Source organism: Rhopalosiphum maidis, chromosome 4, assembly GCF_003676215.2.
Source record: "Rhopalosiphum maidis isolate BTI-1 chromosome 4, ASM367621v3, whole genome shotgun sequence".
NCBI lineage: Eukaryota > Metazoa > Arthropoda > Insecta > Hemiptera > Aphididae > Rhopalosiphum > Rhopalosiphum maidis.
Genome location: NC_040880.1, coordinates 21,564,252 through 21,579,875, shown reverse-complemented (window position 1 = coordinate 21,579,875; position 15,624 = coordinate 21,564,252). Strand labels below are relative to the sequence as shown.

The window sequence follows — 15,624 nt, the reverse complement described above, 5'->3', positions numbered from 1 at the left end:
TGGAATAAGACGAATAAGTACGATCCACAGAATATATTGAATATAACAACAGTCAATACAATTATTAACTAATAACTATTAACTTCTCCCCAGTCCCAACCATCCACACAGCATACGTTTCAATTCAGAATTGTACAATATAAAATTCATCATTCACAAATCACAATATTATAACACTATAATAGAGTATATTATTATTTAATGACTGCGGTATTTATACTTATCAACTGAAGTACCGTTACTCTGTACTTGGATATCGTAAAATGTTGCATAATGTAACTTCGTAGTGTTTAAAAATTTTATGTAATATTTATATTATTAATAATGATTTTTATGTACATTATTCTGTGACAAAATTTGTTTTAAATGTCTTCAATGTTTGAAATAACTGATTTACAAAGTATGTATCCATATTAGTTTTATTTAATGTATTATGTCTAAAAAACTTTATTTTTTTTCAACAGAAATCGGAGTTGGCCTGGCCGGTTTTGGAATATCGTTCCTATTCCTGGGCATGCTGTTGCTGTTCGATAAAGGACTTTTAGCCATTGGCAATGTAAGTACATTATATGTATTAGACTATAACGATTTACCGACTTACTGTCATTTATATTTATTTCTTAAGTTAATTTGTGTTTAATTAAAAGGTTTACCTAAGTTTTTAATGTATCTAATTGATTTTTGTTAAATAATTTTATTATTTATTTATTCATTTAGATATTGTTCATAGTGGGTCTTAGTTGTGTTATCGGTGTACAACGAACTTTAAAGTTCTTTTTCCAGAGGCAAAAAATCAAAGCATCTTTATCATTTTTTGGTGGGATTTCAGTTGTCCTTTTTGGATGGCCAATTGTAGGAATGCTATTTGAAATTTATGGATTCATACTTCTATTCAGGTAATTAGCTTTTTTAGATTTGCTAGTCTACAATATAATTTATTTAGTATTCTACTTAAGTTAACATTAAAATAAATAAATACTCTGTCCAGCGAGAGAACGCGCCGCAAACTGACCAAAATCAGTTATTCTGCATATTCCCCAATGATACCCAGCCGTAAGTGAACCAGTTTTAATAACATGGTGACATGGAGGGGATGTGCAGAATCGACGTGTTTTCTCGCTGGACAGACCACAGTTTTCTTTACATTATAAATGTTATAAAATTATAAAATATTTTATTTTTAATATGTGTTTCTTTTTTAACTCAAATAATTTAAACACACTTTACTGTTTGACCAACCATCATAACTTTTACTTTAAGATATGCTAAAAAAATACTAGCTTAGTCAATTTTATATAGATTTTAACTACAACATTTCTCATACTTGTTGACAGATTTATTTTGGCTGTAGATCTGATTCCGAGGAACTGTTCTGATCTTATATTTATTAAATCTATATGTTTGTAATAGTTCTATATGATAAAATAATTATATTAAACCATTTAATTTATGAAGTTCTTTGACTTATATATAAATATTATTAAATTGTATAGGTAGAATAAATTTATATAAACTATAATTTATAACTAAATCAGTGTTAATTTAACAAGAACGATTTAAATTATACACATTTTTTATCAGCTTTGAAATAGCTTATTATGATAAATATATGTGTTTACATATAAATGTTCCCTAATTATATGTTATAAAGTTACAAATATTTATTTATTTATTTCTTTTTCAGTGGTTTCTTTCCAGTAGTTATAAATTTCATGCGCCGAGTACCATTATTGGGTACTTTACTCAATTTGCCTGGCATTACTGGAGTAAGATGTTAATAATAATCAGGCAATTAAATATATATATATTACTAATTTATTTTGTTTTAGCTGTTAGATCGAGTGGCGGGTGATACGAGACGGACAATGGTATGATTAACCATTACAAATAATACAAACAAATAAATTACTACCATAACATTTTGCCATGTAATATTTTTTTGATTCCAATAAAAATTGTTTTATTTTTCATTTTTAATGTAAATAAATAAAAGTAGATTGTTTGAATATGTATATTATGTAGTTAAACTTGCAATTTATTAAATAACTATTTAATATTTATGAAAGTTGTAAAAAATATATATATTTTTTAAATTTACCTCTTTAATAGTATCCTAGTAGTTAAATAATTTACAATTTGTTTGAATCATTATTAAATTTAAAATTTTATTTTTAGGATTTCAATTGATGTTTATACATTGTAATACCTACTAACTGGACATTTCTGGGCTATTTGCTTTCAGTTATTTATTTAATTATTACTAAATTACTTTATTCAGTATATTATAATATTACCTAATAAATTGAATTTTATTGGTAATATATTATGTTTTATAAATTTTCTGTAATTACAATTTTATTTTTATTATATACAATTAAATTTTAAGTTACCACATTCAACCTAATGGCACAAAGTTTAATTTTGTAAAAATATATATTATGCATTTTAATAATTTTTATTTTATAAGAACAATAATTATGTATTAAATGTATAATATAATAAATTTGTAAGAAAATTATAAAACTTAAAAACTCCATACTTAAGAAAATGTAAACATTTTGTTTGCTCTTTAGTCTACAGCAGCATTTTTCAAACTGTTGGTCATAAGTCAATTTTTGGTGGATCGTTAACTATTTTTTTAAATTTTATAATGATAAATATATACTATTAATTATTTAGAACTACTCATTGATCCTGTAAAAGTGAAACCATTTGAATCGTGATAGATTTTTAAGGAAAAATTTAGGTTGTGGTCCTAAAAGATTGGAAACTACTGGTCGATAAGAAATATAGATAAAATCAATTCTTTTTCATGTTAATGTGTAATTTTAAAGTAAAATCACTTAATGTAATAAATATATAGATCATTAGTTTTGAGGATATGACTATATTAATTTATCTAAAACTTGACTCATAACAATTTAATTTATCACATTTTTGTTTTTAAAGTAAAATTAAAATAAAATGTCAAACTCTCAAAAATATTATCCTCTATCATTTTTGTAATAAGTGATTTTACTTAAGATTAAAGAAAAATGTCAGTTTCTACTACCTATAACAATGCACCCATAATACAATATTAAATGGCATATCTATTGTATCCCCTATTTTTTTTTTTTACACACGTGTAATATGTTAAATATAAACAAATATTATTTCAGACAATTTTTATTATAATAATCCATATTACTGATTCATGATTGTATTGAATTATTTTGGTATTTAGTAATTTGCAACAACTCTAAAGATCTAGTCTTTGCCATTTTTCATTTTATATTTGATTTGATTGCATTGTTGTAGTATGTGAATGTGTTTTATTAATTATTTAAATAATATTTAATCAATATTATAAGCCAAATATTTATTAAGATTATCTCGAATGGCTGGACAAAAATATGTTATTGGTTAACAATCAGTTAAGAATCAGTTATTATTATTAATGAAAATGATAAAAAAAAGTAAGTTAAAAATTATCATTAAATTTTTAATTAGTATTATTGTAATATTGTCATATTGAAAAAACTATTTATAAAGTAATTCTATAGAATTTTTTATTTTGGTTTCGAAAACATGACATACATTATTATATTAATCCACTCAACGACTCAACGATTATATTATTTTGTGAGGTATTCAGTGTTTTAAAGGATTTATAATTTTTAATTTAGAAGTTGATGTTTTTGTTCTGGGCGTAAAATATACTGAAATATATTATTAATTATTTCGTTTTAAGTATGAAAAACTGTTTAAAAGTTTAAAACCTGAAAAATATCTGTTTCCATTAATTTCATCAATTTACATAAATTAATTTTTTTTTCCATCACTCATCAGTAATCAGTTTTTATTGTTATTTGTTGTTAAATTTCTAATATTATTATCAGTTATTCTTATCAGTTATTTCGTCATCGACTAACGGCCATAATGTATCCAACCAATCAAGTAACAGTAAAATGTGTTGATTTACTTCCCTACCACCACACAACTGAAAAACTGAATACCGAAATCGCGATAAGTAAATTTGTAATTTGAAATTTGAATCGTTAAAACGAGTGTTCAGTCTTCAAAAAATATAAATACCCATTTTCTATCTATTACACTATAGATTTTAAAGTCAAAAAACTCAAAAATGACTTGGCAGCCGAACACCACCACAATGAAAAGGGAAAATAAAACGTCGATGTACACCGAATATGGAAATCTTATTAAAGAATTAGAACAGTATATGCCACAATTTAAAGCAACTATTAAAGATCTACAGGAACCTTCTCAATCGTTCGTGACAGATTTTTACACTGATGTATTCAGCGAATTCTTCTGTGATGTGAATAATTTGACAGAGGTAATTTTCAATATCTGTATACATTACTTTTAACTTATTATTCTATTCTACAATTAGTTAGTAGATGTAGCATATTATTTTACGATTCTGTGTGAAGTTTATTTTAATTTTTTTTTTGTTTATTTACAATTGTTTACTATAGATCCATATCAATCAAAATCTCACGTATAATGAAATGTACTCAGAAACTGTACCAATATTGAACATGTGCACAGCTTTAAAATATATTTACTCAAAATTGGGAATTGATGATTTTGGTTTGAATGATATTTGTGATCCGAGTGAGTATTTTGAAATTATAACTATTGGAAAATCATTACATGTGGATAAATTTTTTTTAATAAATTATGCTTATTTACATTAAACAGTTTGACAATCCCAAAAATGTGTTATTATAAATAGGTACTACTTATACTACTTATTGTAATAATCAGAGACCAGCTTAGGAAATATGAGCTTGGGGCAATATAATTTTAAGGGTCTTTAATATTTGTTAAATGTAATTTGAAAGAAACTGTGAACATTAAAATAACATACTTGCATTAGTGAACAACAACATTTTTATTTACAGAACATACATTAATTTTTATCCTTGTTTAAGATTTAAATTTAAATATAATTATTAACTGTCTTATATAGTTATAATAATTTCAGTACAAATAAAAAATATTAATTTAAGTTTACTGATATACATCATGTAAATATCTAATGAAAGTAATAATATCATAAAATCATACAGTGCCACTTTAATATTTAATCATCGACAGGGGTCTGGAGCCACAAATAATATAAGGGTCCAAGGATGCAGCCTCCTTACCCCCTCCTCATAAGTTGGGCTCTCTAGCAATAACTTATTAGGTCCTTACGAATGTGTGTCTCTATCCAATCAAAGCTTATTAATAATATTTGAAATTTTAAAAATATATTTTTAAGGTTCAAAAAGAACGTACCGTTTATTACAAACAATGATAAACTTCATTAAATATAGTGATGAAAAAATACATGAAGTTGATGCTAAAATGAAAGCAGTTAGAAATATGAAAGACACAATTGATAGGTACAAGAAGCAAAAAGATGTAATTGTGAATACAATTAATAAAAAGTCATTAGATCGTATACAACGAGGAGCTGAAATCAAAACAGTAAATATAAAATACCTTTACAATATTTAATTGTTTAATTTGTGTTTTTAGTTGTCGTGTTAATTTTTAGATTGCAGAAGAAGTAAAAAATGGAAAGTCTGAATTGGCCATAATTCAAAAACATAGAGATGATGTATTAAAAGAATTGGATAAAGTGAAACAAGAACAAGATGATATTGAAAGAAAATGTTCAAAGTTGTGTGAATTAAAAGATAATGTAATTTATTTAATATTTTTAATTTTTATTAATTGACACTTTTACTACTTCAACAAGATTTTTTAATAATATATATATGTAGGTGAAAATAATTTCAACAAAGATTTTTCTAATGGTCTATTCAATTAAAATTAAACTAGTTAGATGAAATAAAGCAAGTTTATTTTTATAAAAATTTTATAATAATGAAAAGTAACTAATCAGAAGATTTTTTTGTTGGAGGGAGGGGGGTGATATTTTTCTATTCATAGCAATATTGAACTTTCAGTCAGCATTATGTAAATTAGTTCTACATTTCAAATCACCTTGGCAATTTTAAAGAATACGTCAGAATTTTTTTAAGACCATCCTTGACAATATTAAATTATAAGTATGTAAAAAACAATATATAATTGCATACTTTCTGGATTTTAAATTATTATTTAAATAAATAATTCTTATAAAATATATTTAATTAATTAGAAATAATTGTATACAAAGTGCTTATGATACTAATATTATAATAGCCATTTGCAATATTTTATATTTTAACTTTTTAATGATTTTAGATCATAAGAGATATAAATGATCTTAGAGCACAGATTGTAGAGGCACCAGATTTATTGAAAGCCGATCATGAACGTCTAAAAAGAATGAAAAACGAAATAACAGAAAAGAAAACTGCAATGATGGCACAAGTCAGCGCTAAAAAACAAACTGTTATAATTCTGGAACAAGAACTAACTGCACAAGAAAAACGATTACGTTTGTTGTCAGATGTAACTGAAAAAAATGAAAAAATTTCGTGAGTTACAAAGCATGTAATATAATTACATATTTACATATTTAAATTAATGTTGACCAGAAAATCTTTTATAAAACAGTTTTTATTTCAGAATCACAAAAATTTTATACATTTTTACTATTGCATTGATAATTATTTGGTATTCGTTTAGTATGTGACCCACCACATAGGATATTCGTTTTGAATGCTACCGGACCGATAATTAAATAATAAATAATTAAAAAAACAGTCAAATAAAAAATAAAAATTTAGGTTATTGATTATTGCAGATTACATTCAATATAAGTTAACAAAATGAATGTCATAAAATTATTTTATTATAAATATTAAATTATGTTTGGCAAATTTTGTACATCACTTGCCCGTACTAACCATACATTTCAAGGAGGGTTATTGTACCCCTAAAACCCCTTTATATACGCCACTAAATTAGTTTTGTTATTTTGTGATTATATTTTTGGTAGGTCACATACTAAACTCGATTTTCAACTGGTAGGTCACATACTAAAAGAATACCAATTATTTATATATTTATTATTTTTAAATACATTTTTTTTTTTTTTATCCAATTTAGTAAATTAATTAATGAAATAGAATCAATGTCACAAAAAAAATGTGAATTAGAAGAGTTTTCAGAAAATTTGAAAGAAAGGATTGAAATCATGGAACGTGAAAGGGCTGATATAAACAATAAAATAAATTATTTTGCTAAAGAAATGGAGCGAGAACACAACTCATACAAGTCTAAATATGATGCATTAAATAAGTAAGAATTAATTAATTGAAGAATTTTTAATTACACGTAATACTGATTTAATATTTTATTTTAATACTAATAACAAAGTTAAAATGTAAAAATAATTATTTAATTTAAAGGTTAACATATTATATTATCTTAAAGACTTAATCCAATTGAACAAATACAATTTTTTAGTGATTTTTGAAATTTATGTGTTTAACTAATAATTACATTGTTATTAATTTATTAATATTTTTTAACACTGTTTAAAGTAAGCTTTATGTTTTAATTCACGTGTGATATGTATGTTCCAGAGAAATTGACAGTATGATAAAACAGTCCAGTCATCAATCTGAAACTATAAAGTTGTTAGACTTTGAGATTAACAAATGTAATTTGCGTAAGCAAGAATTGGAAACTGATGTAATTACTATTATGAAAGACTTTGAATTTTCCAAGAACGCTTTAAATGAATTAGTAAGTTAAACTTATTACTTAAGTATTGGTTTATGATTATCAAAATTAATATTATCTGGTGTTAATTGATTAACAGCAAAATCAATTCAATTTGGAAACCATTAAAAATCTAATGCATCTTGTGAAAAACGAACATTATGATTATTAATATATTTTGTACTTTTTACTCTTTTATGTATATATTTATTCAATGATTATTTTATTTGTATTTATTAAAACTATGAAAGAGATGTTTTTGAAACTTTTCACTGTTAGTGTGATCAATTTAAAACTTTATGCGGGTGTCACAATTATGATGTTTTAATGACACTTTCAAATTATAATTGTAAAAAGGTTGATTTATAAATAAAAAAATAATTTACTTATTTTTGAAAAATATTTATTTTATAATTATTATTAAGAAAATTAACTGTATGAATAATAATTACTTTTTGTTATCAAATAGTCATGAAATTGTAATTAAAAATATAAATATATTTCATATAGGAAAGTCTAGTAAGTTGTTCTTTAGACTTTAAAATGTTGACAAAAGATATTTAAAGGTCTAACTGTAGTTGAATATGTTATATACCACATATTTTTATTACAGGTTGTTATTGTATTCTAAAATATATTTTTACAGCACTAGTCTAAAATCCTGGGCCCATGTACATGGTTTCTAAAGTTGTGATTATTTTCTTAATTCTCATGACTATTGGTAGAGTTATTGGAATCTAAACAACTCCTTAAACATTTGTTTTTTTTTTTTTAAACATGAATCATTTATTGTCAGCTGTGCATTCAATATTAAACAATCTGTTTTAATAAATGATCAAATGGATTAAATTATGGTTTTGCTATGGATAAAAAACATGAACCAAAAGTATAATATGGTTGATAACATATGGATCCCCACGGCTAAAAGAATAATCATTTTGATCACTATTTTGTTGTAATTAAAAAAATATTTGCTCTGGAAATTTTTATGTTATGCCAATACCTATTGAACTTATGGTTATGTTATTGTTTTCTATAAACAATGACATTTTAAAAATATGATTAATTTTAAGTGGTTTATGTTTATTAAAGTATTTAAAAAATATATGTTTTATTATTTTCAACATTTTATATTGAATTTAAGTTATACAAATATAAAAACATGGTCTACCTGTCAAATTAAATAAAATACTTCTTGTAATATTAATATAATAAAATATAAACTATCATCAGAAATAAATGTTGATAGCCTGAATAATGTGATACACTATACACTACACACACATTATACATCTCAACACTTCTTTAATTTGTATCCTTTAAGTTTTGTCATTTTAGTTGCAACTCTCACTCGTTATTTTGTATACATAATCATTGAATTTAAATTTAACACATTCGTTACACTATTACAGTACATGGTAATATGGTATTGTTCAATAACAAACGACACACAGTTGAGTGCGATCCCCTGTTTTTTTTCTAAACATTTTATATAACGCATATGCATTTTTAGTTACTATAATCAATAAGTAGAAAGTTGTAGATGTTAATTAAACAACTATTTTATTTGTTTTAATTTTTTACATCGTTTTAAGGACGCATCTGTTGGTAAAACAATTCTACTGGCTGTGACCTCTGCACAGATATTAAGAATTTTATAGTGATAACAATTTGATGATATTTGATAAGCATAACTGCACAAATATAAGGAAAGAAAATTAAGTAAATTAATAATCATTTGTATTTTGCAACACGAAAACGAAATACGTCTAACAATTATTCATTAACTTTATTCGTTATCGAACACAGCTTCATCCTAGGCATTGTAAGTATTTACTGAGATTTCAGACACGATTATATCACTTTATACTTTTGGGTTTTTTAAAGATAAAATGGCGTTTCTAAGTCCGTTCTTCCGGAATCCGATAACCGATCTTACCGGTCCACTAATGTCCGCGCAGACAGGCGTACGCTGTGCAGATTTTGAAATGAAATTGATGAACTGTTACGAGGCGTACGGCTATCCAAAAGGCATAGAAATATGTCAAGCGTATTACGATGATTTCAAAGAATGTTGCACTAGAGATAAACAGGTACATTGATACGTTAATTCAACGTGTTTTACTGTAATATAGCCATTTGAGGAGAATGGTATTTTTCTTTTGTAATGTAAATTTGAAAAAATTATGGTCGAGTGCACGAGTCAACTTTGTTCCATACATTCAAATTTTAGATAACCTATCTAATCTCGATATTCAATAATATAGCAGATTCTATTATTTCCTTTACTGTGGAGCTATATGCCAAGCCACCCATTTTACTATCATGATTCTTAAATCTCAGCTTGGATACCATCATAAATGTAATTTATGACTACAATTAGATTCCATTTACTTTACAGTTGTGGTCACAAAACACTTAAAAATGAAGTGTGTAACATACTTAACAAATGTTAAACTTTAAATTGCCAGATTGAAATTCTTATAGGACAGTCTTTTCAAATTGAATTTTAACACATTTCTGTTTAGAATAAAAGATTAAAACAATGTCTAAATATAATAATTATTAAGTAAGGAATATGTTTTAGTTACTGGTTGATTATATCTAAAAAAATTGTTTTTCTGATTTATTTATATAAATATTTAGTTTAAATTCTTCTCAAAGGGTTGAACATTTTTTATGAAATCATTTATAAATATCTACCCATGGCTATGGAATACAAAATGATTATTTAAATTCAAACAACTTATTCAAGTCTCTATATCCTATATAACTTTAGGTTAAGTGTATCGGTTATATTTTTATTTTGTTAATCAGTACTACTATTTTCCAAATTTTGAATTTCGATTAAATTTATTATCAAAGTTTATGAGTAATACCAGTTAAAAATGTTAACTGTAATCCTTAAAAATATTGGTTTTAATTATATTTGATTCAATTTTTTATTATAATTTAAGTATTCATGACTTCCATTATTAATGCCTTTTAACTTGAGAGTTAATAAAAATACATAATTTCTATAGTTAATGGTAATAAAATTACTTTTGAATTTCACATTTATAGATGTCTCGAATCCAAGCAATTCAAAACGAACGAGATCGTCAAGCCAAACCAGAGTATGAAAAACCTCCTGCAATGCACGCATTTTAGATATGCACTTATGTAACGTGTTTGATATACATACATATTTTAAATGAATAAATAAAACTGTTTTAATAATTATAATAGGTTATCTTTAATCTTAGCTTGTAAAGATAAACATGTTTAGGTCCTTATTGTATAAAAAAAAAATATATAATAAATAACTAAATTAATTTCCGTTTGCTTTAAATCGTTTATTATTAGAATTGCCATCGTCGTTTTTCCGCTTGTTATACCTTTTCCCTCCCTTATTCCTGTTCTTTTCCCTTTTCATTTTGTCTTTCATGTTGAGAACACCTTTCATTTCCTTGGTCATTTCGTTTAACACAGTTTGTTCAACCTCCTCGTTTGGTAATGAAAACTTTATCTTCAGATCATTCACTTTTTCAGCGACCTCTTCTAACAGGTCTTTAGCAGCTTTCACAGGCTTCAATCGAATCCAAGCTAATTTTTCGTTTTCAACTATTTTCACAAAGGCTACTTGCCATTCAAATCCTGAGCAAATAGTTTTGATACTTTCAACTGTAACAGATTCATCCACATTATCAACTTTAAGTAAAAATCCTTTTTTAAAATATTTCTCAGTCTCTGCTTTTATTTTCTGATCTTTCTTAGCAAGTTTATCTTCATATTCTTTTTTCTTCTCTTCAAGGAAATCTTTTTCCCACTTGCGTTCCAGTTCAACGTCTTTGTATTTAACAGATTCTAGTTTCAAAAACTTTTCAGCTTCTTCTTTGGTACTGAATGTAAAGTAAAGGGTACCTTTGAACTCTTTAGTTTTGAGTCTTCGAGGTGTGACTTTTGTAATTATCTTATCACCAAAGGTTGAAGCAAATTCCAACAGTTCATCCATAGTAGCTGTTTTTGGGAAGCCTTTGCAGTAAATTGAACGCGCAATCATCTCGTTTAAGAACTCTTGATCAGCCACTGGCACAGCACTGTCTGCCTTACGCCTGATCTTATCGCCAGACTCTGAGACTTCCAAGATGCTATCAGTGGCATTTTTAACGGCCTGTGCAATTACTGCTGGGTCTTTGGATAGAGATGCCAATCTTTTGAATGTCAACAGCACATCAATTTTCACCCAACCATCATCGTTTTTAATCTCATTTTGTAGGAACTTGTCATAAGGTAGATTAGTGTCACTGAAGTAAAACCCAAGCTGCTTAACAATGTTCTTCTCAAGGTTTGCAGATATGTTGGCAACCAAGGTCTCGTTTTCAGCTGGCAACTCTACTTTTACGTCGACTATTGGAGGAACCACGGTATCCTTTTCAGTTTTGATGGTTTTTGAATCACACGGGAATTCTACTTTAACGTTGGTGGTACTCATCGCTGTTGTGGATGACTAAGAATATAAAAACGAATTAATACTTACAGTCATTAGTAAATTATTTAATAATAGTAATTTGAAAATACCTGTAAAAACGATGAACAAAGATCCCAACACTAATACACGATAATCTCGACGAAAACGACTGTCACTTTACGTAATAACGAATTTCCACGTTGGAAGAGGGCCCAAATTTTTGATCGAGGGATTAGATTCACAAAGATGTAGTTAATAAAAAAATGTATAAATGCTAGTCAAAAATTGTCAATATATTTAGTTGTCGAACGCGTTAAATGCTTATTTTTTATATATGCCTATTTAAAATACAACCGTTGTTCACAGTGCCGAACTCGCTCGTACTGTATAAAATATAAATACTGAGTAGACGTAGTTGTAGTGTTATACTTGTTGTAGTCAGATAGTCAGAACACGAGGTTAAATACTTAAATGTTAAAACCCAATCAGACAGTCGGCCCGCTATCATCACTTACCGACACATATCGTGGTCCGTGCCCCTAGATAATAGATAATAATTTATTTGAGGTTAACCGTAACCTTGGTCTTAAAAGATATCTTCTAAAATGGTTGGACGACTCGGCTAGAAGAACACTCTGGTGTAACGATCGGTCTAGTCAAAAATGACGAAAATAATTTTAAATAAAGTGAATTTTGAAATGATTTTCATTTTTGATAATGAAACTTGAAAGAATCAATTCATCTTAATTTTAAACATAAATAATAAATAATTATATTTTATGTAAGCAAAAATGATATTTTCAAAATATTTAAGTCAACTATTTTTAACGTTTAAGTTATTGTTTAATTATACTATGGTCCACGAAAGAACAAACCGATTCACACCATTCTCTAATAAGTCAACATTATTTCTACTCCTGCGACCCGTCGAAACTCGGCCCGCAAATCATTAGCCGTCAATGACTGTTATAATGTATGATAAGCGACCAACATTTTCATTAACATCGTCGTATTGTTAAAGCTTAAAGATTCGCATAGGCGTAGTGATCAATTTTTTTTTTTTTTGGGGGGGGGGGGCTGTAGCCCCCCTAGGTGTAGACATGTATCAACTCGAGGAGTGCCTTGCCCCCCTGCACCCACCAACAAGTTTACATCTGCAAATATACATCATAAAATACAAAAAACTTGTGAACATTCTATTATTTTTTAATTTTTAGTTCTCCAAACTAAATAGCATTCATACTTTAAATAATGTCAATATTATAATATAATCATATTATGGTTCTTGGTATGTAATTATAAATAGTTATAAAGCTAAATAATGACTTATGCACCAAAGGGTCGTTCTTACAATGTCCCCTAAAGTGCTGGTTATTTGGATGGCAAGACGATGAGTTTTTTCCATTAGGAATAATGTAATGTTCGATTTGAAATAGTGAAAAATTCAAATTTTTTAAATAATCTTTAACTTTTCAAAATTTTAATTTTTTAAAGAATACTCATCGTTTTTCCACCCAAAATAATGTTATTTTTTAATTTTATAATAGGTATAACTCTAGAACTAAAATTTAATGAGTTCTACATTCTACTCAAAAAGCGTAAACGCGTTTTGTCTGTTACACCTGTGTAAAACGGTGACAACACATGCAGGTGCGGCATCCCCTTAAAATTTAAATAAATATTTAAAATAAGCATAATCTAACATAAACGACATATTGACTGACGAAAATAACGCACTACTGTATAATATTATAAAAAATGTAATGGATAAAGTATTAAAGTGGTATAAAACATAAATAATTATTTTTACCGGTATAATTTTTTTGATCAACGACAATAATTAGTTATTAATTTTATACATCATAAAAATGATTGATTTGAATATTTTTAAAAATTAGATGGCCCAACATTTGGTGCTGCTCTCGTAAGCGGACTACCGACATGTTTCTGCAAGCCTGTCGATGTGGGGGGGGGAGCCGGAGGAAGGTAGGATTCTGCCGAGCGTTTTAAGCGGCTCAAAAAAAGAGGAACCGTAATTAATAATAAAATTTGAACAATTTTTTTTTGCTTGTATACAAATTTTAGCTGACTGTAGGCATGTTAACCAAATGATAAGATAATATCAAATTTCTGTGATGGCTCCTGCAACCACCACTAATAGGGGTTCTTAAGCATTTTCCTCCCGGGCCTGAACTTTTCTCTCTATGACCATGTTTTTGCTCACGTATGTCGTATGCAGTCTATCTTGTAAGACGTAGATAGCATAATACCTATATTATAATATGCCATGTTTATACTTTCATAATTATAATATATGTTTAATAGCTCAAATTAAAAAATATAATGCAATAATATGTTTATATAAAATAAATGAAAAACCTCAATATAAAAAATAATAAATAATAATTTTAGCAATTATAAACTGTTTAAATATTCCTTAGAAATGCTATAAATATATCAGGTTCGTCTTTGCAAGCAACCTCCTAACAGTTCCAACAATAATGGTCGAGATGGGATTGAAGTAGCTTTTTATTAGTTGTACCTCTCATTGTTTTCATGTTTATTTGTTTTTTAAGATACATTAAAAAAAATTTAATGAAACATTGGTTAAAAATTCAAGTTTATCCTTATTTTTCCAAACTTATTAAAGTTTTGTTCTCTCTAAAATACAAAATAGATCCAATTTTCTATTATAAATCACCCACTAAGTTGAGAATTTAAGTAAATATTCACCAATAAACAATGGCAATAGAGACTAGAGAAGTAGTATGTAGCAAACAGAACCTCCTCTGTTGTCGGTTAAATATAAAAAAAAAAGCTAAGAATTAAAGCATTGTTTCAACTACTTTTAGTGTTATACATACATACATATTAAAGAAAAACACCATTGTTAAATCAATACATTCATTGCCCCACTCAGAACTTAAAATGGTATGTTTCATAATATCATAGAGTATAATGTATATTGTATTGTATAAAAAAAACAATGTTCAATATTTTATTCTATGCTAGATTAGTAAAGTTCATTGTAGTTAATGGCACAACACACTACCAGTTACTAATAATATTATATTATTATATTTTTAATCATTACTAATATTTAGTCACAATTTAAAAATACGCTGTGTCTATATGCCTGACCATGGTAGGTAATAAAATTACCTTATCTTACCGACCATAGTCGGGCATATAGATACAGCGTTAAAAATATTCATAAATTATGATATTAATAAATTTGTATAAAATTAAAAATATATTTTTTTTATTTAAAAGCTACAGAACCACTAATTAATATACATAAGATAACATAAAAACTTAAATGATTTACAATTTTATTTTAATATATAAGTGTTATTACAATATTAATGAATAACTTAATTTTAAAGAGTAGTAAATAACAAAAATAAAATATTTTTAACATATTAAAAATATTGTATTGATTATTAAACAAACTCTTGCTTTGGTAATACTATATAGTGTACATATAATAACAATATTAA

The 15,624-nt window shown here is 26.3% G+C and overlaps 4 protein-coding genes across 5 annotated transcripts; 3 read left to right on the top strand and 1 right to left on the bottom strand.

The window, feature by feature from the left end:
- Nucleotides 1-16: 16 nt before the first annotated feature.
- LOC113550342 (vesicle transport protein GOT1B) lies at nucleotides 17-2,408 on the top strand. 2 transcript variants are annotated; one of them, XM_026952098.1, is made up of 6 exons: nucleotides 17-400; nucleotides 465-556; nucleotides 718-896; nucleotides 1,685-1,766; nucleotides 1,830-1,868; nucleotides 2,176-2,406. In XM_026952098.1, the coding sequence occupies exons 1-6, from the start codon at nucleotides 367-369 to the stop codon at nucleotides 2,185-2,187; spliced, it is 438 nt and encodes a 145-aa protein (XP_026807899.1). In that variant the 5' UTR covers nucleotides 17-366; the 3' UTR covers nucleotides 2,188-2,406. The 2 variants fall into 2 exon arrangements, 1 of the variants encoding a protein (XP_026807899.1); XR_003405013.1 differs by having other exon boundaries at nucleotides 18-400; nucleotides 1,830-1,928; nucleotides 2,176-2,408.
- A 1,557-nt stretch (nucleotides 2,409-3,965) lies between these two features.
- Nucleotides 3,966-8,076, top strand: LOC113548624 (probable kinetochore protein NUF2). Its single transcript, XM_026949594.1, has 8 exons — nucleotides 3,966-4,339; nucleotides 4,482-4,620; nucleotides 5,273-5,481; nucleotides 5,552-5,698; nucleotides 6,247-6,482; nucleotides 7,057-7,248; nucleotides 7,536-7,698; nucleotides 7,775-8,076. Exons 1-8 carry the CDS (start codon nucleotides 4,127-4,129, stop codon nucleotides 7,844-7,846), a joined length of 1,371 nt encoding a protein of 456 aa, XP_026805395.1. The 5' UTR covers nucleotides 3,966-4,126; the 3' UTR covers nucleotides 7,847-8,076.
- A 1,263-nt stretch (nucleotides 8,077-9,339) lies between these two features.
- On the top strand, nucleotides 9,340-10,989 carry LOC113549498 (NADH dehydrogenase [ubiquinone] iron-sulfur protein 5). Its single transcript, XM_026950828.1, has 3 exons — nucleotides 9,340-9,499; nucleotides 9,562-9,767; nucleotides 10,738-10,989. Exons 2-3 carry the CDS (start codon nucleotides 9,567-9,569, stop codon nucleotides 10,822-10,824), a joined length of 288 nt encoding a protein of 95 aa, XP_026806629.1. The 5' UTR covers nucleotides 9,340-9,499; nucleotides 9,562-9,566; the 3' UTR covers nucleotides 10,825-10,989.
- Nucleotides 10,885-12,595, bottom strand: LOC113549497 (la protein homolog). The gene is made up of 2 exons (XM_026950827.1): nucleotides 12,235-12,595; nucleotides 10,885-12,163 (listed from the first exon to the last, which is right to left on the bottom strand). Exon 2 carries the CDS (start codon nucleotides 12,146-12,148, stop codon nucleotides 10,985-10,987), a length of 1,164 nt encoding a protein of 387 aa, XP_026806628.1. The 5' UTR covers nucleotides 12,149-12,163; nucleotides 12,235-12,595; the 3' UTR covers nucleotides 10,885-10,984.
- Nucleotides 12,596-15,624: the final 3,029 nt, after the last annotated feature.

Bases quoted from the DNA above. Each gene is read 5' to 3' on its own strand.
- LOC113550342 (XM_026952098.1), top strand. From the start codon at position 367: ATGTCTTCAATGTTTGAAATAACTGATTTACAAA. The intron at 897-1,684 runs GTAATTAGCTTT...TTTCTTTTTCAG, and splicing joins GGATTCATACTTCTATTCAG to TGGTTTCTTTCCAGTAGTTA. The intron at 1,767-1,829 runs GTAAGATGTTAA...ATTTTGTTTTAG, and splicing joins ATTTGCCTGGCATTACTGGA to CTGTTAGATCGAGTGGCGGG.
- LOC113548624 (XM_026949594.1), top strand. From the start codon at position 4,127: ATGACTTGGCAGCCGAACACCACCACAATGAAAAGGGAAAATAAAACG. The intron at 4,621-5,272 runs GTGAGTATTTTG...TATATTTTTAAG, and splicing joins GAATGATATTTGTGATCCGA to GTTCAAAAAGAACGTACCGT. The intron at 6,483-7,056 runs GTGAGTTACAAA...TATCCAATTTAG, and splicing joins GAAAAAAATGAAAAAATTTC to TAAATTAATTAATGAAATAG.
- LOC113549498 (XM_026950828.1), top strand. From the start codon at position 9,567: ATGGCGTTTCTAAGTCCGTTCTTCCGGAATCCGATAACCGATCTTACC. The intron at 9,768-10,737 runs GTACATTGATAC...TCACATTTATAG, and splicing joins GTTGCACTAGAGATAAACAG to ATGTCTCGAATCCAAGCAAT.
- LOC113549497 (XM_026950827.1), bottom strand. From the start codon at position 12,148: ATGAGTACCACCAACGTTAAAGTAGAATTCCCGTGTGATTCAAAAACC.